Below are 22,884 nucleotides of genomic sequence, written 5' to 3'. Positions count from 1 at the left end.
AGACCAATTTTCATCCTTTTACTAAGGAAGAAAAAATATTTAATATTTTTGTTGTACAAGGAATAGTGCCTAAGGCAGGTGCTTACAAACCTGACCTCAGCTCCACACACTCCTGTTTCGTAAAGCTATAGGACAGAGCAGAGTTGAATGGAAAAGAAAGGTAGGGTTGAAGATGGTAACAAATTGGAAGGGAGCAGGGATGCAGAAAGATATGACAACAGCCAGACATGTGCCAGCCAAACACTTTAGTCCCTGCAGCAAATCAGATACCAACCAAGTGTCCACACGGGCTGGTGATCCTGCCATGGACGCAGGAAGAAATATTCAGTACTCGGGGAAAACATGGTAACAGAAGACTGAGCTACAGTACAATGAGACAGTGCAGAGAAGGAAAGCACCAGGTTTTGCTACTTGTGTCACATAAGCTAGGAACAGCGACCTCTCCCACTGGGGAGGCAAGTCTACAGTTCACCCATTTCCTTGCCTTACCATATGAGCCATTCCTCCTCGGATAGGTGAGATCCTTGCTAGTCAATCCACTCCAGGATAAGGCTGAGCAGTCCTAGCCTGTAGTCTGCCTGCTTAGAAACTACATTAGGGTAGGTGTGAAGAGTGAGAAGGGTTTTGTGTGTTGTTTCTGTTTTGTTTTTAAGTGGAACCCAGAGAAAATGTCAAAGCTGCCACCATGTAGCACCAGCAGCCAATTCTTGAAGTTCTGTCTCCATAATCCCCATAAGGGGTTAACACAATAGGAACAGCTCCTCCCTGCAAAGTCTGCTGCCCCAGGTTATAACCTGGATAGTCAGCGCATCTGCTTCAGGCTGATTTGTGGCCACCTTAAGTCTCCTTGAGGACATTGATCTTGGCACAGATCTTGAGGGCAGGGCCTAACTTGAGGTTCATGGCACTCATAAGATGTTCTTCTTTAAGTAATAAAAGGGCCTGTCCATCAATCTCCTGGGAACGAAACTCTTCTGCAATCTCTTGGCAGCCTAAAAGGAAAGGGTGGGAACACATAAGAAACTGCATGGCACCATCAGAAGACACAGGAAGAAACTAAAACGGGCCAAGTGATGGCTAATCCCAAAACACTGTCCTAAGTTCAATAGTAGAAAGGTCTGAGGCAAAGTTTAGCAAGTGAAGTCATCTGCTGGCTGCTCCATACAGGATCAAGCAAGGGACAAGCCGTGCAGCATAGAAATAACTTCTTGAGGGGCTGGAGAGACGGCTCAGTGGTTAAGAGCACTGGCTGCTCTGCCAGAGGGCTGGGGTTCATTTCCCAGCACCCACACGGCAACTCACTGTAACTCCTGCTCCAGGAGATCCAGCACTCAGACATGTAAGCAAAACACCAATGCACATAAAATAAAAATAAACTTAAAAAAAAAAAAAAAAAACTTCATGACTCCATTAGAGATAAAAACGACATGCATGGCTTAACACTGCAACATTTTCTTTTGAGAACTCAGAATTCAGACAAATACCTAAGAGTAATGGTGTTTATTTAGTGAGGGCAGCCCTGCCTTGAATGTGAATTACGAAAGTCTTTTCTAATGTACTCCTTTGGAAAAGTCATGTATGCTCAGTTGCTCACATACACCAGTGATACCCAAAAACTCCAAGTGACAAATACGGTTCATTCAAGGTAAGAACAAATACCAAAAAACTACAGACACTATAATCAATGGTGTTGGCCCAGAAGGAAGTTAGTGAACTACACTGTAGGAAAGCAGGTGGCCTGATGACCTAGGGAACCAGGTCCTGGATCCACTGAAGACCCCCCACACCCCCACCGCAGCCAGTACCTTGCAGAGAAGCAATAAACTCGTAGACCTCCTCAACGCTCCATCGGCTAGGATTACTGGACAAGAACACAGGGTTGATGCCATGTAATTCTGGGGTGGGTGGGGCTGTAATGGTATTTCCGAGGTCACGTTCTCCATGCCCAGCTCTGACTGACAGTGGCCCAGGAGATGTTGGAGAGAGTGCTTCATCATAGCTGGAATTATCCGAGCCCCGGCTGGAGTCCTCTTGACCCTTGAGAGAAACAAACCAGCGAACCCAGTGAGAGCACCACCATTATTTCCTTCTCTCTCCTCAACTGCACTAGGCTAATGGAAACGTTTATCTGAATAGGTGACCTAAAGCTGTGCTTCATCTACAGATGCACAACTACTCTAAAGCACCATTCACGTATGAACAGCGTCACTGCCTTGACTGTGCCCCTCAATTATTAAGTACAGTGAAGGATTCATGGATGCATAGACTTGCAGTCAGGACAGTCTCTTACAATATGGATCAACAGTCAGGCAAACTGAGTTCTGAGAGTTCTGTATCCAGAACTTTTACCTAAGCAAAGAACTCTGGGAGGAGGGGATTCATTTTACAGGCCAGCTGGCTCTGCAACAGTGGCTCACCCGATGGCGCTTGCCCTGTATCTTAGCACGAGCAATGTCAGATGAGCTGCGGCGGGGTCCACGCCTCCGAACACGCGCATAGCTGGCTTCCTGAAACTCTTTCATCTTTTTCCTCTTCAAGCGGAACTGGTGGCTACAGCTCACATTGTACCTACAGGTCAGGGTACACACAAGATTTCACAGTGCTGTGGAAACAACATACTGACTTGGGGGACACAATGAAAAACAAAGAGGGATACAGAACGTATCAGCTATGAAAAGGGTCAGGGGCTGGAGAGATGGCTCAGAGGTTCAAGAACACTGGCTATTCTTCCAAAGGTCCTGAGTTCAATTCCCAGCAACCACATGGTGGCTCCCAACCATCTATAATGAGATCTGGTGCCCTCTTCTGGCACGCAGGCACACATGCAGACAGAATACTGTATAAATAAATAATAACTAAATAAATATTTTTTAAAAATTAAAAAAAAAAAAAAAGGATCAGAACACTGAACAGGAAATCCAACGAGGGTGAACTGACTGGTGCCCACAGTACCTCTTTGCACATGTCATGGAGCAGAACCTCTTGGAGCCTCGGAACTGCTCTGCTGGGGCATACTTCCCACAGTACTCGCATTTGAGGAGATTTGCCTTCTTATCTAACTCTGAAAAACAAGGAATTCTTCAGTTACCACAGACTTCTCCTACCCCTCACTTGTTATTAGGCCCCAAGCTGTGTACTTATTTTCTTCAGGATTTTCTGCAAAGACCTACGCAACCTAACTGAAAATCCCTAAAACCAAACACCCTAAAGGCTTGTCCCTTACGAAGTATATAGGTTGGCATTAAGAGTACAGGCCTGTAATCCCGGCACAGGAAACTGAGGCAGGAAGCCGAACATCAGCCTGGGCTACATATACAGTGAGCCAGAGACTGACAGGGATGCATAGCAAGACTCTGGAGGAGAGACAGGGACTTAAAATCTTTTTTTTTTTTCCTCTTTTTAAGATGTATTTATTATGTATACAGTGTTCTGTCTGCATGCAAGAAGAGGGCACCAGATCTCACTATAGATGGTTGGGACCTACCATGTGGTTGCTGGGAATTGAACTCAGGACCTCTGGAAGAGCAGCCAGTGCTCTTAACCTCTGAGCCATCTCTCCAGCCCCTTTAAAATCTTCTTAACCTTAAGTCATCAGATGATTTCCAGGTTAGCTCTCTTATTCATTTTATTCTGGTTCAACTCAGATTTCAGATGGGATTCTGTTCTGAATATGGAAAGGAACTGACTAATACATAGAAAGCCTCAACAGCCTTCTTGACAAAGCCTAAAAGCATGGGCAAGGGCTAGAGAGATGGCTCAGAGGTTAAGAGCACTGTCTGCTCTTCCAGAGGGTCTGAGTTCAATTCCCAGCAACCACATGGTGGCTCACAACCATCTGTAATGAGATCTGGTGCTGTCTTTTGGCATGCAGGTATAGATGCAGATAGAGCGCTCATTCATAAAGATAGTTCTTTGAAAAAAGTTTAAAAAAAAAAAACATAGGAGGCTGGAGAGATGGCTCAGTGGTCAAGAGCACCATCTGCTCTTCCAAAGGACCTGGGTTCAATTACCAGCACCCACATGGCAGCTCATAACTGTCTGTAACTCCAATTCCAAGGGATCTGACACCTTCACACTAATGCACATAAAATAAAATTTTAAAAAATTAAATAAATTTTTAAAAAAAGAAACTGAATTTTAAAAAAGCATGGGCAAAGGGTTTTAAAATCTACAGTAAGTTCTAGAAACTAATAATTTGTCTGCACACACACATACATACAGTCATTTAATGCTGAAGATCAAACCCAGGACTTCACAACTGTTACCCTATAGTGTCTTCTGAAGAATATGTCCTTTTTGTTTTGTTTTGAGACAGGGTTTCTCCATGTGTAGCCCTGACTGTCCTGGAATCACTCTGTAGACCAGGGACTCAGAGAACCACCTGCCTCTGCCTCCCGAGTGCTGTGATTAAAGACTGAAGAATATATCCTTAAGACAGTATAAAATAAGCCAAGCCATTCCGATGGCCTGGTAAAGCTCCCTTACAGTCCTTCCGTATGATGCCACACACTCAGCAGAACACATGTGTGCACAAGAACTGACTGGGCAGGCGTGGTAGTGTGGGTAGTGGTGTGGTTGCCCGTGCCTAGGATTCCCAGACTCAGGGAGAGTCTGAAGTCACAGGGCAGCCTAGGCTGCATGGTGAGACCTTGTCTAAAAGAACTGAATCTAGGGATGCAGCTCAGTTGTAGAACTGCTGCATGTATGCTAGACCCTGGTTCCAATCCCAACCCCCATCGAGTAGCTGCATGGGCATCCAATACTTACCTATGGAGGGGCTGTCTCCTCCCAAGGGCCCACTTGACTGGCTCTCACTCAGCCCTGTTGGAAGGCCAGTCTGCAGTGGCTTCTCAGACTCCTTCAGTAACTGAGAACATCCCACCTGTCCCAGAGAAAGACCAGTTAAAAGCCTTTGCCCTCGACAGCCTTTCAAATTCTCCATGTCCCTGCCTGGGTAAGCTCTGAGTTGAAAATCAAATCTGGCTCAGAGGGGATCTCTTTAATTTGAGACTTTTTTTGAGGGGCGAGGGCTGTTGAGGCAAAGACTCATTATATGGCCCCAGCTATCTTAGAAGTTGCTATGTAGACCAGGCTGGCCTTGAATTCAGAGCTCTGCCTGTTCTTCTGCCACCTACAGGCTCAAAGGAGAAGTGTGCGCCACCATGCCCAGGCAGGTGTGCGTGTGTATGTGTGTGTATGTGTGTGTGTGTGTATGTGTGTGCGTGTGTATGTGTGCGTGTTCGTGCGTGCGTGTGTGTCTGTGTTGTGTGTAGGTGCGTGCGCACGCGCAGAGTCAGATTCTCAAGCACTGGAGTTGCTGTGATTAGCTGCAAGCCTGTGACGTGGGTGCTGGGAATGCAACCCAGGACCTCTGCAACAACAGTACGTGCTGTTAACTGCTGAGGCGTCTCTCCAGCCCCAGGCCCTGTCAGTGTGGCCGCCAAGGACCTCTCACTGGCTTTTCCATCTAAGTCACCTACACTTGTGCCCTCACATCATGTCCTTTAATCCACAAAGGAGCGAGGAGCCCAAGAGTCAAGATCATTGGGTTTTGGTCCTAGCTTCCTTCATTATAAAGCCACCTTATAGACTCAACTACACACTGTAGTTTTAAAAGCTACCTCCTTTTCTTCTGTTCCCAATATTTTCACTTTGTAGCCCACAAACTCCGCTTGTGTTCCTTCACCCTTCTGTAACTAGTAAGCAGCATAATGAACCTCTCTCTAATGATCAAACAGTTCTGTACTCTCCCGTCCCTGTCCCACTTCCAGGCGCTGCCCTCACCGGGAAGGGCTCTGCTCCTTCCTGGATAACAAAGCCTTCAATGATGTGCGTGAGGATCTGCGGCTTTACAATAGCCTGTGGGGGTTTTGAGTCACCCATCTGCCTGGACACCAAGGCTAGAGTAGGAGGCGGTGCTGATGGGGTAGGGGCCAAGGCCACTAGGTCACTGCTTGGAAGATTAGCATTCAAACTGGCCACTGGCTCAGCTTTCTCTGAAAAACAAACACACACAAGGTATTTGACACAACTGCTTACCCTCCTAGTGAGCCAGCCTGATTGTCCACAAAGTACTCATGGTGAGCCTTCACCATGGAGCCCACGCTTCTGGATTATTTACTGCTCACCAAGTTCAGGCCCATTTTATACTGAACTAGATTTAGCTTTCAGCTCACTTCTCAGTTCTCTGGCACCACTAAGGTTTCGGAAGCTGGTTACTCACCTCCAAGACTGTTCTTTTCCTCCATTACCTTTGGGCTCTCTGCTGCCGGTGACACTTTTGCAGGGAGCACAGAGCCCAGTGTGGAGCCGTCATCTCTCTCCTCCTCAGACTCAGCTTTGCGTTTCACAGCCAAGGTCTGGGCTTTACTCTAGAAGATGAATGCACAAGAAAGTACCTAAGATTTAGGTGTGAAAGGAAAACTGTAATTGCATACTTCCTTAGATAACGGTCAGTTCCAGATTTCCAGATTTGTCTGCACCCTTTGATACACTAAACTTCTTGGCCATTCCCAATTAGCGTGACTTCTACATGAAACAAGAAAGACATCACTGAGTCCTGACTTGGACTGAAAGACTCATTGTAGACCAACTAAGAACTGTTGCTTTACAAAGACAAATCTGATTAAGGTGCTCTTGATTCAATTAGTGTACGTATAAAAACCTTAAGATCTTAGTAACAAATTTAGGAATTTGAAGTTTAGACATTTTACATGTGTGTGTTTGTGTATGTGTACATATGTGTATATATTTAACATATAAACATGGGTATATATGTGCATATATGTACATATATATATGCACATATATATCCATGTATATATATATATGTATATATTTAACACATATATAAACTTCTTACTCTTTTAAAAAAGAGCACATTCACCTTCTCAACTCTTCATTCTCCTATTAAGTTCTATTTCCAGTCAGTCCCGAGCCCATTCGGATGTGGACGGGCAGTAATAATACCTTCAAAATAATCAAACATCACTTACCGGCAGGTGCACAGACTGCATGTAGAAAGCAGCAGGGACTTGGGCCACCACAGGGGAGGAGGCTGTAGGTCCTCCCTTTACCACATGTGCTGTTCCCTGCACAGGAGCAAGGGTCATCCCAGGGGCCAATGCAGGAGGACACTCCTGAAGTGCACCAGGAGCCTGCGATGAAGGTGGCGAGGTGGCCAGGTGGGCCTGGCTAGGCTGGACTGCCCCTGGCATTCCCCGGGAAGTAGGTACAGCAGCTGCCAGCTGTGCTAATCCCAAAGCCTGTGCCTGGGCTGTACCTGGCTGCCGGGTACCGACAACTTGCACAGGGATATGTGGTGGTGGCTGCTGCGTAGCTGACATCTTAGCGGCTCCTAGTTGAGGAGGTTTGATAGGTGCTACAGGAGGCTTGGACTGAATGGGGATGGGTGGTTTGGGGGTTGGGTCAGGTGGAAGAGACAGGGGTGAAGACTGAAGCATGGGTTGGACCACCAGGGTCTGGGCTTGCTGTTGCGACTGGGAAGGTGGGACCTGCTGAGTAGGTGGGACCTGGGGTGCCTGAGGGGCAGTGAGGGTTGTTGCTTGCTGCTGCTGCTGCTGTTGCTGCTGCTGCTGCTGTTGCTGCTGCTGGGACAACTGAAGGTGTGTGGCTGTGTGAAGCAGCTGGGACTGGCGGTGCTGGAACTGCTGCTGGTGGTGTATGGCAATCTGCTGCTGGATCACCACCTGCTTCTGCTGGAGGTGGATCTGCTGCTGTTGCTGAATCAGCGAATGGGGCTGGATCTGTGTGTATGTGGCTATGCGTGAAACAAGCCAGAACAGAACAAAGGAGAAAAAGCAGAAAATGATAATCCTTGTAAATTAAAAACAAAACGATCTTTGTAAGATGTATCTAATGTTAGAATCAATGAATGCAAATTGATCTCATTATCTGGGAACTAGACAGTGAATGGAAATTTGATCTGCACGGAATTTGAACTTTATTCACTCTTTCCACTCAGTCAGACATCACTGAGTACCTCCAGGACAAAGATCTCAGGGCAAAAACTAAGGGCACAGCCTGGAAGCTTAAGTACTCAGGAGAACTCAGACAAGTCCAAGGCCTGCCTAAGCAACTGTTTCTCAAAATACAAAGTTAAAAAATTAAGACATGACTAGAGTGTAGCTCTGTGATAGAAACTTGGCTCATTATGTTCAGGGCCTAGATTCAACCCCAAGTAGTGAAAGAGAGAGAGAAAAAGAGAGAGATAAGGGAGGAGAAAAGGAGGAAGAGAGGGAGGGAGGGGAGGGAGGGAGGGAGGGAGGGAAAGCTGCATGGAGGGAACCACTTAAAACAGCAATCACCTTCCGTCATTTCTGCTCTCTTCTTTGCTATAACCAGCCTACCCCTTCACTCAGGACTGAGCTAAGAATGGCTGACCCCTTCTTCATTATTTCAAGGCTGAATACATGCTTTATTCATTTTGACATCCCTAGAACCCATTCCAGTGGTTGACACATAAGATGCATTTAGTATTCACTGAAAGAATAAATATCTAGACTTAAAGGTGTCAACATCCTTTATGAATGCCTCCACTTTTAAAGTTCATCACATTAGGTCACCATCTAAAAAGTCTTAAGAGATTCTTAAGAGATCAAACAGAGGTTCTGACTACCATGTCCTCTGCTGCAGACTAGAGTTGGTAGTCTCTGCATATCACAGACTATCCAAAGAACACACAAAATATGGAACGTAAGTATCTAACATTGGTAATCTTTATGATTAAATTATTCAAATCTATCAATGGTTAGGGTGATGGGAAGCAAACAAAAAACAATACCAAGTATAGACAGTAACTCTATCTGAGCTAGTCTCAGAGCAAGCACCACCTAGAGTTAAGATTATTCTAAATTCCTGTTTGTCCTTATCGTTGTTACAGATAACAACAAGTCAGCCACACGAGGCCACAGCTCCACTTGCTGGTCTTACGTGTCCTTAGATCTTTACACTATAGCTGCTTGAACCACCCACTGACAAGAGGTGAGGATTCAGCTTTTAGGCAACACTGTAAGTAACATGAGAACAGAGAATCCACCTTTCAAAGGTGTATTTGTCAATTTCATCAGCATTAAGTGAAAATAATAAACTAAAAAAAGAAAGAAAGAAAGCAGACAGTGCCTGACATTGGTAGTGCAAGCCTTTAATACCAGCACTAAGGGAGGCAGAAGCAGTTGAATCTCTGTGAGTTCAAGGCCAGCCTGGTCTACAAAGGGAGTTCCAGGACAGCCAGAGCTACACAGAGAAACCCTGTCTCCTAAAAGCAGAAACAAGTAACAACAACATAAAGAAAGCAGACAGTACTTTGTAAGTAGTGAGCTCTTAGAGAACACTGGTAAGATCTTCATCTGTTCATTACCCTGTCTCTGAACTAGTACCTTCAAGACCAACAAGATTCTCTTTCCTTCTGCCATTCCATGGCCAAGAGTTTTAAAACCACTGGAGGAGAGGGGTGTACTCTAAGTATTTTAAATTACTTCTGAGTGATGACATGAAAGGTGGCACCTTACCTGAGCTAATAAGCGTCTGGCTGGGGGCAGGTGTGGCCGTCCGCGTCAGGTTCATACCCACACTCTGCTGGCCACTCCCATCTGCATCTGCCTTCTTGGCCGCTGCACTTTCTGCCTCTGTTTGGCTGCCCTGGCTCACAGTCACTGTTTGAGCTGTAGGTAAGGGCTGCACCACACCTGTGCCCTTCCTGGGACAGCTTCCACCCAATCCTGAAGAAGGCAACTGACCCAAACCCCCAGGCACCTGGCCACCTCCGCCGGGACCCATGGAGCCTGGGAGGCTATTCCCGCTGCCTCCACCAGCTTGGCTAAGGTTGAGTGACTGGCCTGAGGCCCCAGAAGAAGCCTGTGCCACAGCTAAGGCCTGGCTAGATGCCTGGGAGAGGCCAGAAACAGGAGAAGTTCCAGGAGGGATGGCCTTCTGAGTAGAGCCTGGCATTTGGGGTCCTTGAGCTGAGGCCTGTTGGTTCCTCACTGCCAAGTTCTGCACCTGGAAGATATAATATATGTGTGTCTGTGTAGATTCCTGTGACTGATTCATAAGCAGAAAACTAGCTATATTGTAATTTTCCACAGCCTACCTGACTTAGCCCTGACTTCTGCACCAATAACTCAATTCCCTCCAGCTTCCCAAGGAGCTTTTTTGTAAACGCATCTGAATTTTTAGTTTCTGTCATTTACTATCAAGTCTATCATCAAATTTCAACAAGATTCCTACAAAATATGCCTCCAACTTTCTCTTTCTTCACATTCACTCAGCACCTACACCTAGGTACCCCCTGCACTTCAGGTACTGCCTTGGACAGTGAGGTTGTAACAGCTGTGCTCCTGTTGCATGGCTTCCATTCCAGAAAATCAGCAAACATAACACAAATACAGGCCAAGTTTACAGCAGTACACAGGACGAAATCAACTCTGACTGGGAAACAAGTCCTCCTAAACAGGTGATGTCTGTCCTGACGCTCAGAGGGGAACAGTGAAGAAAAAAAGACATACTTAAAACATCTGGCAAGGCCACAAAACCAAAAAATAATATCACGCTTTTACATAAACAACTCACTGTGTTGAGTTACAGGCAGCAGAAAAATGAAAAACAAGAAGGGTAGCTGGGGTTAGGGAGAAACAAAGGCTCTATACTAAGTCACTAAGGGCCTGGAGTGTTAAAATAAACAGTCCGAATTGTAACTTACAAACACAAATTTAATCTGTCTTGTCTATTATTAACAGTCCCAGAATATGCTAGGCATAAACAGAGTGAAAAAAAAAAATAGCTACCTAGGTGATTCTATTAATCAGAATACTATCACAATTACTCTTAATAATAATCAGAATAAACATGATAGAATCTATAGCTGAAGCCATTTCTTCTATTTGAGGAGGAAATTGTTGTCACACCCTAATGACTATTCACACATTTACCCACATGGGCACATACATGCTAGAATTCTACAAGAGAGACTGCCACACAGCAGGAGAGGCCGTGTAGAGAGACAAAAGCCTGGTAACGGCCCAAACGCCATCCACAGAAAAAGACTACTATATTCAGACAGCAGAATATGATATAAAAATTAAAATTATAAATAATGACTGCAAAAAAATGTGTCTTAAAAGTATGCTGTGAAGAAAGCATTCTCAGACCAGGCACGGAGGCATGCTGCTGTTGTCCATGTTACTGAGCTGAGGCAAAAGAAAAACAAATGCAATCTGGCCAACACAAACAAAACTATATCTCAAAAAGACTACATAGTTAAGTTTCTTATCAATTTAAATACAAATAAAATGTCATACATCTTATATATTGCTTTTTATATAGTTATATATTACATTATATATTGTACACACACACACAAATATAAACACCTATAGCTAGAATCTGGTTCAAATTAATCCACTGTCAGAGGGCAAGAGCCTGAATAAAATGGTCACCTATTGGTGGTTACTGAATCTCAATGATACATACACTGATTAAGCTTTGTGCATATATTTGAATCTCCCATTTCAAAGTAAATCTGAAGAAGCAATAAACCTATATTAAAGGGGACCAAGGGAAGGATCACGGAAATCAGCACATGCAATCGATAGCACAGATGAGGACGGTCCGGGACAGCAGGGAACTTCTCCTTACGTTGTTTTTGGTTTGCAGCACTAGGGGTCCAACCAGGGCATCTTTCACATACGAGGCAAGCACTCCACCACTGAGCTCTACCCCCAGCCTGCTTGCTACTGCCATTAAAAACAACTGCGTACCTGAGAAGGCGGCTGGGGGATGGCTCAGGGCACTAACTGACCTGGCAGGCACCCAAGTTCAGTTCCCAGACCCTACATGGTTCCGAAGAGATCCAGCAGCCTGCGCAAGGCCCTGCCTGCATGTGCTGCACATGAATTCATGCAGGCACATGCACATGACAAAGACACGCATTTACGTAAAACTTAACTTTTTAAGAAGTGAGCCACGAGAGGAACAGTGACAAGACAGTGATAAATCACATCACTAGAAATGATCAAATTCTGTGTCCTAGAGGTACAAGGTTCTTCAAAGTCTGCAACAAAATGCCTTTCTGGTTTTCTCATCTGTATTTGAGTGTTTGTGTTTTGCAGGTGCTCCTGTGTGTGTGTGAGTACAGGTACACAGGTATATATGTGCATAGGCGGATCAAAAGATACCTATGTGCAGTTCCACCAGCACTACCTTTTCTGACACAAGGTCTCTCTATCCTGGAACTCAGCTACTGGACTAGGCTCACCGGCCAGGGAGCCAAGGATCCATCTGTTTTTCTCACTATCACTGAGATTACAAGCAAGCATCACCATGACTGGGTGGGTTGTTTTGCTTTTTTATAATACGGGTTGTGAATATGGAACTCAGGTCCTCATGCTTCCAGGGTGAGCACTTTACCTGAGTTATCCCCTGAGGTTCTTCACTATTGTTTTGACGTCATTTTGACAGAAACATGGAAGAGGACTACAAACAGTCATGACAAAAGTCAGGAAGACTGCTGAGAAAGACAGTATAGTGCAGCCAGGCAGAGCAGGAAACGGAATCCGGAACAGCGGGAGAGAAAGCCAGCTTTGCAGAGGTGCCTGAACTCTCCTCAGGAGTGAGAACTAGACAAGTCACATAGCTTCCCTTCCACAACAGCCATTGCACTTCCCTTCTCTCCCTATACCTCAGAACCACATTCTCTCTTTGGACTCCACAATCTCTGTACGCATTTACCATGTGGCTCCATCACTCTTTTTCTCATTACTCTTCCTTTGCTCTGGATCCTCTTCCTCCTGCTTTTCTAAAGAGCTTATCATAACAACTCTCTCTTATTATTTGCTCTATCAGCCACTCCAGCCTGTGTGAGCTGCCTGTGCCCCTCTCCCTGTTCTTCCTCACTCAGCTTCATCCTGTTCCCCTACTAAATAAACACTTGTACCACCCATTCACTCTCTCCACATGTGCTTCGAACTCAATACCTCAAGTTCAACCCCCTCCAACTCCTCTAAGTATCTCTAGCAATACATTAACAAATCCATCCTTGTTTTCCTCTTTTACACGAGTGGTCCCTACCCATACCACCATACCACCATCCCACCCATATCACCCCAGTCTCCTTTGTCTTCATGATACTACGAAGTCTAGATTTTTTTTCCTGTCTCTTTGTTGTTCTTTCCCACTTCCACCAGTCAGCCCGTCACCTATTTTTCTAAAGACTTATCGCAACCCTTAGAGTTCTACTAAACATTCTCTTCTACCCATCCACTCTCCATAAACAATTTTAAACACCTCCTTAACTTTAACAGACCATCTGTTAACTTTAACAGTCATCTGTGGCCACCATTTTCACATGTTTAGCTCCAAGCTAGCTCTAAGCTCGAGGAGCATGCACAGGGCTGCCGTCTCAGTATCTCAAGCAGGTCTCAAAACATCTCTAACGTGGTGTGCCCAAACCCGAACTGCAACCCAATTCTACTTCTCCAGTGCTCATCTCCAAGCAGCACCAAAAACCCGATGATGCTGCTTCAGACCACACACCTGGCACCTCCTTCAATTCCTCCACACTCTGATCAGTCCTTCACCCTCAATAAGTCTTGCTAATCTCAAATCCATGCACTCCTGTCCATCTTCATTGCTATGCACCCAAATACCATCTTTCTCCTAAATTATTCATTTCCCTATTAACATATACAACACAGCCTTTAAGCTGAAGAAGAAAAAAAGAAAAACTCTCCTTGTATGTTGAAAGCCTTTCTATAGCTTCCCATTACATTTGACATGAGGCCTAAAATCCTAAGCCAGCCATCAAAGCCCTATGAAGGGCGGTTCCTCCAACGGTCTAGTCTACCAGGAAAAATATGCCATCTTGTAATTCCTCAAGCAAACCATCTTCTTTCCTCAAGATCTTTAGACATGTTTTTCAGACATTCAACATCTCCTTACATCCATACATCCTTACATCTATAGGCTAACTTCTATAGACCCATTTTTTAAGGGTCACCTCTTTGATTTATAGCCCATACCAAGACTAAGTTCCCTTCTTTATTCTTACAACACCTTATTCTTGCTAATGAAGCAATTATTATACCATTTAGGAAACTGTTTGCTTAATAGCTAGTACCTTAAAAGTCCATGATCTCCATAAATGTAGGTATTATGACTTTCTTAAGCATCCAAGACTACAGAGTGACTGATAATAGTTAACTAGTAAGTTAGCAATCTTAAAGTCTGGATGATTCAAGCACTTGTAATCAACTCAATTAGCCCTCACAACATACTGCATTAATTCTACTCTATTTAATCAACAACTCAATTAGTCCTCACAAGTCATCATGCATTAGGTGTACTCTATTGTACAGATGAGGAGACCACAACAGAAGACCACAACTTTAGATCACTTGCCCAAGGTGCTACAGTTCAATGCAGAGCTGGAGCCTAACCAGACACCAGGTGCACATTCTAGCCACTTTGCTCATATTGTCAGCTGATGAATGATTAGAAGGATGGATGGATGCACGGATGGATGGACAGACAGACTGATGGATGGATGATGGGTGGAGAGGTGGATGGATGGATAAACTGAAGAACTGTTATGAAAGCACAATCAGTCTCCTCTTTGCTTCCACTGCTAGAACAGCCTACAAAGGTATTTTGTAAATAGATGACCCCAAGGGTCTCTTAGCAGTTCCCCTCCCCGGATTCTTGATTTTTTCTGAAATATTTTTCCTATCTTGTTCATTTGCTATCCATAGTTTGTTGTTTTACTTTGTTGTTTTTTTTGGGGGGGTGGGGGAGGGGTGTTTTATTTTGGTTTGGTTTTTGAAACAGGGTTTCTCTGTATAGCCCTGGCTGTCCTAGAATTCTCTTTGCAGACCAGACTAACTTCGAGCTCACAGAGGTCTGCCTGCTTCTGCCCCCTGAGTCCTGGAATAAAAGGTGTGCACCTTTAAAGCACCACTGCCCGGCTGCCATGAAGTTAACTACAACCTCCTTTCCTTGGCTTTGAGTCTCCTTCCTAATAATGACATCTTCTTCCATGAGGCCCATTATCTCTGTGCTTTGTTCTTGACAAAACAACCCAACATATAGGACAGGCTCTACTACAGAACAGCAGAGCCCTGCTGTCTCCAGTACCCACCCCTCCCAAAGGAGTCTAATTTACGTAAATGAACAGTGCCCCCGCGCTTGCTCTTCTTTTTCAGCTTTCTCCTCACTCCAAATCAAATCAGCCTATCCCTTTAGGACTCCAATCAAGCACCCTGCAAAGTAACATAGCCAGTTCCTAAAACTCAGGGGTCACTCAAGAGTTAGTAACATTTGGCACAACACTGCTGTCCCCCTAAGCTCTTTGAATATTTGGCTCATCTCTTTAGTGTTCCAAAGATCTAAATACATATTCAAGCACAGTATATTTATATATAGTTTTTTAGAGACTAGACAAATGAGACAACCATGATAAGGCCCCAGTATATACTCATCCATATGTTAAAAATTAAAATATATGTTTTGGTAAAAAGTCACAAAAAGCAATGGGAAGAAAGACTTTACTGAGGAAACATGAACAGACACAGGAGACTGAAAGTTGAAAACTATAGGAAGTCAAGAACAGAAGGAACCAAATATCCTACCAGCAACTCAGCCAGGAGGGAATTAAGAGACTCAATAAAACTAAGCTACAGAGGACAAAAGGATGCCTTAAAAAAAAAATCAACTTGTATTGTAAGACTTCCAGATCCATGGGGATCCTCTTAGGTGACTCTACTTCTTTCTTTAGCTCAAATCAACTTAGTAGTTTTAAGGGACTTGGAGTTGAGAAAAGGGAACCTGAAACACACACAAAGTAAGAATTATAAAAACCACTAACGGGGCAGAGTGTGGGGCCTGGCCTGCGGTCATCCCCTGCATGTTCCCAGGCTTCTCCACAGTGAGTGGTCGCCACTGACCTGATCTGCATCTGCATGAGCTCCAGGAGACTGAGCGGGCGGCACCTCCTGCTGGACTGCAGCCACTGCCCCATTAGGCATCAGGATGAGTTGAGAGGCTAGAGGCACATTCCGGCCCAAGGTCCGGTTAACCTGCAATAGGTTTCCCAGCTGTGGCTGGCGGAGAGAAGAGGAAGGAGAGTAAAAGAAGAAAAGAGGAGACAGAAGAAATGGAAGGAAAGGACCACAAGACAAAATAAACAGCAGATATTAAACAACTGAGCCTGCCCCTTTCCACACCAACCACTCATTCTCCAAATGTGATGAAATCCAGAGAAAACCTAGACTGCAGAAGACGACGAATGGTAACAAAAGAGTGACATGACGACATTCAGACAACGAGGATTTTAGAGCACACAGTTCTACACAGAAACAGATAAGCGGAGAGATGCCTGGAATTTGTGGACACAGTCGCACATTTAGAGGCTAGACTACATGACCACTGGCTAATCAAGTATCAATGCCACCTCTTCCAGCAAAGGATCTCAATGCTATCTAAAGCTCTGTTCTAGCCTAGGTAGGCATGGGGAATAGATCAGCTTGTCTTAAAACATGTTGATGACCAGAATTAAACAAAACCGCTTTCAGTCTAAAGGTATCGCCCAAGGACCGAGCACTTGCCTAGTATGCATGAGGCTCTGAGTTCCCTCCCTAGCACCACAAAAAATAAATATATAAAATACTTTCACTCTTTGCCAGGGAAGACAAATTATGAACGCTGCCCCTAGGACAATGGTGCTTGCGGCTGTGGCTTACACGCAGATACATCTGGGCCTGGGACTGGTTGAGAGGTGGGGAAGTGGTGTTCCCCAGTAACACGGACTGTGTCAAGGTGGTGGCACTGGGAGAGCTCACACTCTGGGATCGGCTGATGAGCTGGGCAGCTGATGTGGTCGCCAGGTTGATCTGTACAGTACAGAAAGAAACCGGGACTGAGGATTTGAGGAGAAATCGAAGAAAGCATACACAACTGACAACTTCAGAGAACAGGATATTACTTTCATGTAGTCAAGGGACATAAATAATAACGTCCTATCCAAAACTGTCATCTTAGCTACTCTGGAGTATTGCCAAAGGAAACAGACAAACAATCAAAAAGAAGGCAAACCCACAATCACCGATTTTAATGCGTGAGCAGGCAAAGCAAAGAAATGGAACAGGTTTTCTTTCTTTCTGAAAAAGCAACCTTTCATGTGTTATTTCTTCTTCCCTGAGACTTTCTCCGTCATCTTTAGGCTAACCCACTTACAGACTCTTAAAAAGTCATACACAGTAGTACATGTCCATAATCCCAGCACTCAAGAGACAGAGGCAGGAGGATCACTGTAAGCACAAAGACAGGAAGGACTAGCTAGGGAAAGCCTGTCTGAAAACAAAGACTCCTACACAGATTCAAACAGGTTCCCTGTTTTTTGTTTGTTTGTTTGTTTGTTTGTTTGTTTTTGCCAAACTCTACTTAGGAGCAATAAACAGCCACTGAGGACACGATAAACTTTCTCAGATCCTTGCAAAACTCAGACCTTGACAGACAGCACTCACCGAGGCCTGGGTGGTAGCCGTCTGCTGCTGCGCACTGCTGCTGTTTGGAGAGCTTGCCTGCCGACTGGCAGCAATCGTGGCCTGGTCAAGGGGAAGCATAACAGAAACTGTGAAAAGGCTGTCTCCCCCTGCTCTAGTACCAACACATTCCACAAAACGGAGATTTCAGGTGAGAACTGAGACTCAATGCTGGAGTAAGAAGAGAATACATCACTATCTGTGTAATGTCACATGACCATACAAGCCTGCCTAGAAACATCAGGGCAGATAGACAACCTGTCCTACTCCATGAGTCACTGATAAATCTAATGAAGACTTGTCCAATACAACATCAAATGAGCCACATATATAATTTCCTACTATGAATACTTAGAAAGTAGTAAGCGGGATGATATAAGCTTCACTAATTTATGTAATACAATACAAACAAATAAATATTATCATTTGGAGAGGGATGAGGGCTGGGACTGAACCCAGAGTTTTATACATTTATGGTTCATGCTCTTACCTCAGAGATCCACCTCTTCCCCAAATATTATCATCTCATATTAAGCTAATATAGGAATTATTGAGATTTCTTACCTTCTTTTGGCAATGGACGTCTTCTAAAATCTTACCTCAATTTGAACTAGCCACATTTCAACTAACTCAATAACTACATAAGGCTGGCAGCTAACATATTAGACAGAACAAGTACACAACACAGCTATTCCATCTTTAAAGGCTCCCACAGTTCCCCCTGCAACCTCAGAATCTAAGAACAATCTTTACTCCTTTCCTATAAGAGCACAGGAGGCATAGAAAACCTTGGTGTAGGATGCGGTTTACCCCAAACTGCTCCCCTACCCTAAATCTGCAGTGCCTGACCCCTCCCTCCTGTCCCAGCTGGCTGCTGACCTCTCACCTGCTGAACAGCTGCCAGGCTGTGTAGCTGGGCATTACTGAGCTGCTGCTGGAGCATAAACTGGTGGAAATATTGAGCTGCATTGGGTTGCCGCTGCAGTGCTTGCAAAGCCTAGAAGACAGGACACAATGCTCAGAACAATCGCTCTAACTCCTATGTGCATGCATCACTGTAACGGTCCCGAAAGGAGTCAGGAAAGGAGACAGAGGCTGAAAGATCATAATCTAATTCGTCATTACTGTGCTGGAGGCCTGCCAAGGTAACAGAGTAAGTCTTGTCTGTATAAAAAAAAAAGACACCAGTTAATAGTAAAAGGTGTGTAGCATGGAGAAACAGATCTGTACGTGTCTAGAAACAGATGACAGAAAAGCAGTAATGACTTCTGAACAAATCTATCAGGCAGAACTCTCAACTGATTGACATTTTAAAATATCTATGTACAACTTCAATGGCTAGTTATAAAAATGACAGTGATCATCTTAATGTCAACTGGATTTTGCTATGTTCTTATTCATTAATTATTACAATTGTTCTACAAAATCTTTTAAGAAAAATAGTTAAATCCCAAACAGGATATTTGAAGTATGGAATTTGCTATCTGTCTGAAAGTAAATGTCTTAAAACGGTCCATGATACTTCTATTACTCAGTAGTTTAGATGGCTCAAACCTAAAAGCTTGACAGCTGGAGCAGGAGAGAGAGCTATGGAAAAGAACACTTGCAGCACAAGCCTGTGCTCAAGCCTCAGAACAACCAAAAACAAAAGGCCAGGTGCAGCGGTGCACATCTGTAATCCCAGCACTCCTAAAAAAAAAAAAATGAGCCAGGCATGGTGGTGGTTCACGCTTATAATCCCAGCACTCAGGGAGGCAGAGGCAGGTGGTTCTCTGAAGGCCAGCCTGGTCTATAAAGTGAGTCCAGGACAGTCAGGGATTCACAGAGAAACCCTATCTTGGAAAAACCATAAAAAAGACCCAGATGGAGACAGAAGCTCCAGAGCCAACTGGACCTGTATATACTGCACAGCAGAAACAAAACCCAAAAGTTGTTGTTCTCTGACCTCCACATTGCAACATTACAGACATACATACAAATAGTAAATAAACACTTTTAACCGATGAACAGAAGCAGTTAATTAAAACCCAGTTAACAGACTGAACCTTATTTATTCATGTGTGAACTACAGTATTTGAATTCAGTCAATGAACCACACTCTCCAGCTCTATCTCTTTGTAGTTTTATTCCAAGGCAGGTTCTCACAAGTCACCCAAGCTGGCTTTGAACTTGGTACATGGCTAAAAACAAAACAAAACGACCGAATTTCATTCTGGGTTTGCCTGCAGTAACTTTGTCAGCTGCTAAGATTCTGAAGTGGAAGAAAGCTCATTCTCTACCAACTCAGAAAAAAACTTGAGGGTGACGCCCTTCTGGCATCGTTGCCTAACCCAAGCCAATACTCACAGACCTTGGCCATTCAACTGAGCCTCACCTGCACGGCTTGCCGTTCATACAGGGACATCTGCGCTATCTGGGGCCGAGAGCTGCCCCCTGAGCTGGAACTCCCATTGGTGGAGCTAGAGTTCTGCTCGCTCTCAGTCTCCATGATAGCGTTCCAGGGTCCCCAAGAATGGTGTTCTGACTCAAGCCCTAGACGGGAATCAGCAAAGGATTAAAGTTATGCCTCGAACCTAAAATATCATTTCATGTTATTATCATTCAAAACCACAGTAAGTCCACAAATTTTCTAAGAATCTTCCTCTGAGGTCTTAGAACTCCCAAATCTGTAATAGTATCTTCCTCACTCTACCATCTTTTCAAGCTAGCCACTGTCTCAAAAGAAAAAAAGAAAAAAAAAAAAAAAAAACCTTTACACACCCCTCCTGGCTACTGTTAAATACAATGACCAGACTATAGCAAGCCACCTTACAATACTTAAGCCACCTTAAGGCCCCCAGCACTTTTCAACACATTTAAATTGACCCACTGAAAACTTAACTCTTATTTTTACCTTCATCATATCATTATCATTGTAACAATAGACACCTTTTCCCCCCGTGAAGCCTCTAGCTGCCTCCTTTCCTTTGGTCTAAACCCTTCACCTGTGCTATGTTTTTTACAATGTAAATGTTATTGTCCCCATTTTATAACAGTGGAAACAAGGACTTTGTGCATCAAGTCTTTACAATACTGTGTCTCTTCCCAAAACAAAAAAGCAAACAACAACAACAACAATCTGTCATTAAAACAGTGTCACTCGATGAGGGTGTTCATTATCTTCATGTCTTGGAGGAGAGCCCTGAGATACTGATGAGGTAGACACAGTGGACAGGATGGAAGAGGAAAAATGCTGGGGACAGAGGAGCTAGGCCACCAGCCACATATCCAAAGTAGCTGACTGGCTGCAGGCCAAGCTACTAATTAAAGCCTCCGGCGTGTCACTTCTCCTTATAAAACTTCAGTGTCCCTACTAGCAAATAAGGTAACAAAGTGAATTTGTTACATACTCCCAAGTAACATTAAGCAACATTTTAACAAAAAAAAAAAAAAAAAAAATTTCAACTTTACTAAGATATAAAACTTTACCCTCTGGAAGCTACATTATAATTAGCAAAAACAAATAAAATACATATGAGTCAAAAAAGAATCATTAAGAAGCAAATAGAAACATTCTTCTAATGCAGTACTACAATGACATTAGTTTTCTCATTTTTCCTTCTTTTGCTACACTGTATATATTACAATGACATTATTTTTCTCCTCATTTTTCTTTCTTTTGTTACACTATATTCTTTACTTCTGAAACACTGGGCCACTAGAAAGATCAGGTTATCAAGCACTCCCTGGCTTAGGCATAGAAATGTCCGACCAAAATTTCTGCTGTCTATAGTTTCATTGGATGAATTTATCTCAGGAAGGCATCCTAAACAAGCAAAGAACAGAAGTCAAACTCTTGGCCTTGGTACTTAAAAGTTGGGTTCTCTCCTAATTCTTCTCCAGGCATGAATCACCTCATCGCATCAACGTCTCCCCATCAGACTCTCCCCATTTTAGGAAAGAACAAATGCCACACGTGGATATAATGGAAGAGGTACATACAGTATATTTTATCAGTTTCAACTTCAGTCTACCTTTCTCCCCACACCTTTTGCCAAAATATCAAAGCACTAAACAGATACAGACCCATGAATCCTCAATATCAGCATGTGAAGAAAAAAGCGGGTAAGGATTAGAGGCAGCATGGCACAGTTGTATCGATTACTGGACTTATCTCACTGGACTCACACATAAGATCCTGTTACTTGCAATAGAGGATTGTCTCAAAAATGTTCACAAATTCGATGACTCCCTCATTTTCCCCAGATCATGAAACAGAAAAGAGCCAATTGTAAAATCTTTCCACCAGGAAAACTGCATCAAAGACCTCGCAGGCAAAAAACAATCTATATATTTTTTTAATTTTTTCATTTTTTTTTCAATTAATGTTGTGAGTCCCAGATTAAATATGAGAAGTGAAGATAACAGTTTAGAGGGAAACTGACTTAAAAAGTAGAAACGGGGAGAAGGGTGGAAGGCCAGCCTACAAGGTACCACCCACCATTGGATGTGGGTGTGTAGGGATTCTACCGGGATAGAGGCACACGGATGGGAGGGAACTCAACAGTAATACTGAGGTGGACATAGTATCGGGCCTGTTGGGTCAGGTGTTGGAAGAAGTCAGGATCCCCGAGTGTAAAACTCTGTTGCAGTAAGAATGGAGCGAGAAGCAGGGGTTGGGGGTGCCTAGGGAAGCCTCCCAGGGGTTGGTTGTTCGACAGAACCGTGATGAAAACGCAGAACCAGCGAGAAACCAAACACACGGGGGGGAAGGGGGTGGGTACAGTGCCGTGCCCGGAGCGAACGGGAAATGGACATTCTAAGAGTAGGGAGCCAAGCAGGAGGGGGCACCGAAGTCAAGGAACTGGGGAGCCCGGCGGAGCGCGAGAAGCAGGGAGGTAACCAGACAGCATGCTCGGAGGGAAGGACCCAAGTCGGGGAAGGGAGAAATGAATGAGAAGACGAGCGGTCGGAGGCAGCGGGGTGACGGACGGACGGCAACCGAGCACAGCGAGCGCAAAGCACGGAGACCGGGGCGCGCGGCACCGAAGCACCGCAGAGCGCAGCGGAGCGGGAGGCAGGAGCGCGGCTGGGGGAGGTACCTGGGCGTTGCACACGCCGAGGCGGCTGAGGAAACATCCCCGCGCCGCCGAGCCCCCGGGACGCGGCCCCTCCCCGGCCCGCGGCCGCCCGGTTACCTTCGCGCCGGGCTCCGCACCCGAGTCCTCGCGGGGGGCGTCCACCTCGGGGGCGGGGGAGGGGGGGTCGCTCGGCCTCGGCGGCGCGCCGCCTCCTCCCCTTCCTGGAGGGGCGGGGGCCCCGGCGCGGTGGGAGGTGCCCGGGGCGGCCGCCG

At 44.8% G+C, this 22,884-nt stretch overlaps 1 protein-coding gene across 3 annotated transcripts; it reads right to left on the bottom strand.

The window, feature by feature from the left end:
• Positions 1-4: 4 nt before the first annotated feature.
• Phc1 (polyhomeotic homolog 1) lies at positions 5-22,778 on the bottom strand. Of its 3 annotated transcripts, none has more exons than XM_055607955.1 (15): positions 22,730-22,778; positions 19,927-20,084; positions 18,439-18,549; positions 17,535-17,615; positions 16,752-16,901; positions 15,957-16,112; positions 9,531-10,020; positions 6,996-7,780; positions 6,224-6,371; positions 5,785-5,996; positions 4,768-4,882; positions 2,953-3,061; positions 2,418-2,568; positions 1,806-2,037; positions 5-992 (listed from the first exon to the last, which is right to left on the bottom strand). In XM_055607955.1, exons 2-15 carry the CDS (start codon positions 20,038-20,040, stop codon positions 838-840), a joined length of 3,009 nt encoding a protein of 1,002 aa, XP_055463930.1. In that variant the 5' UTR covers positions 20,041-20,084; positions 22,730-22,778; the 3' UTR covers positions 5-837. The 3 variants fall into 3 exon arrangements, with proteins under 3 accessions (XP_055463930.1, XP_055463929.1, XP_055463931.1); XM_055607954.1 differs by lacking the exon at positions 22,730-22,778 and adding an exon at positions 21,618-21,847; XM_055607956.1 differs by lacking the exons at positions 15,957-16,112; positions 22,730-22,778 and adding an exon at positions 21,618-21,847.
• Between the last annotated feature and the right edge of the window lie 106 nt (positions 22,779-22,884).

The sequence above is a fragment of the Psammomys obesus genome, unplaced genomic scaffold, assembly GCF_907164565.1.
Source record: "Psammomys obesus unplaced genomic scaffold, mPsaObe1.curated_primary_1811, whole genome shotgun sequence".
Classification (NCBI taxonomy): Eukaryota; Metazoa; Chordata; class Mammalia; order Rodentia; family Muridae; genus Psammomys; species Psammomys obesus.
The sequence above is the reverse complement of the archived record's forward strand: the minus strand, read 5'-3'. Positions and strand labels throughout refer to the sequence as shown.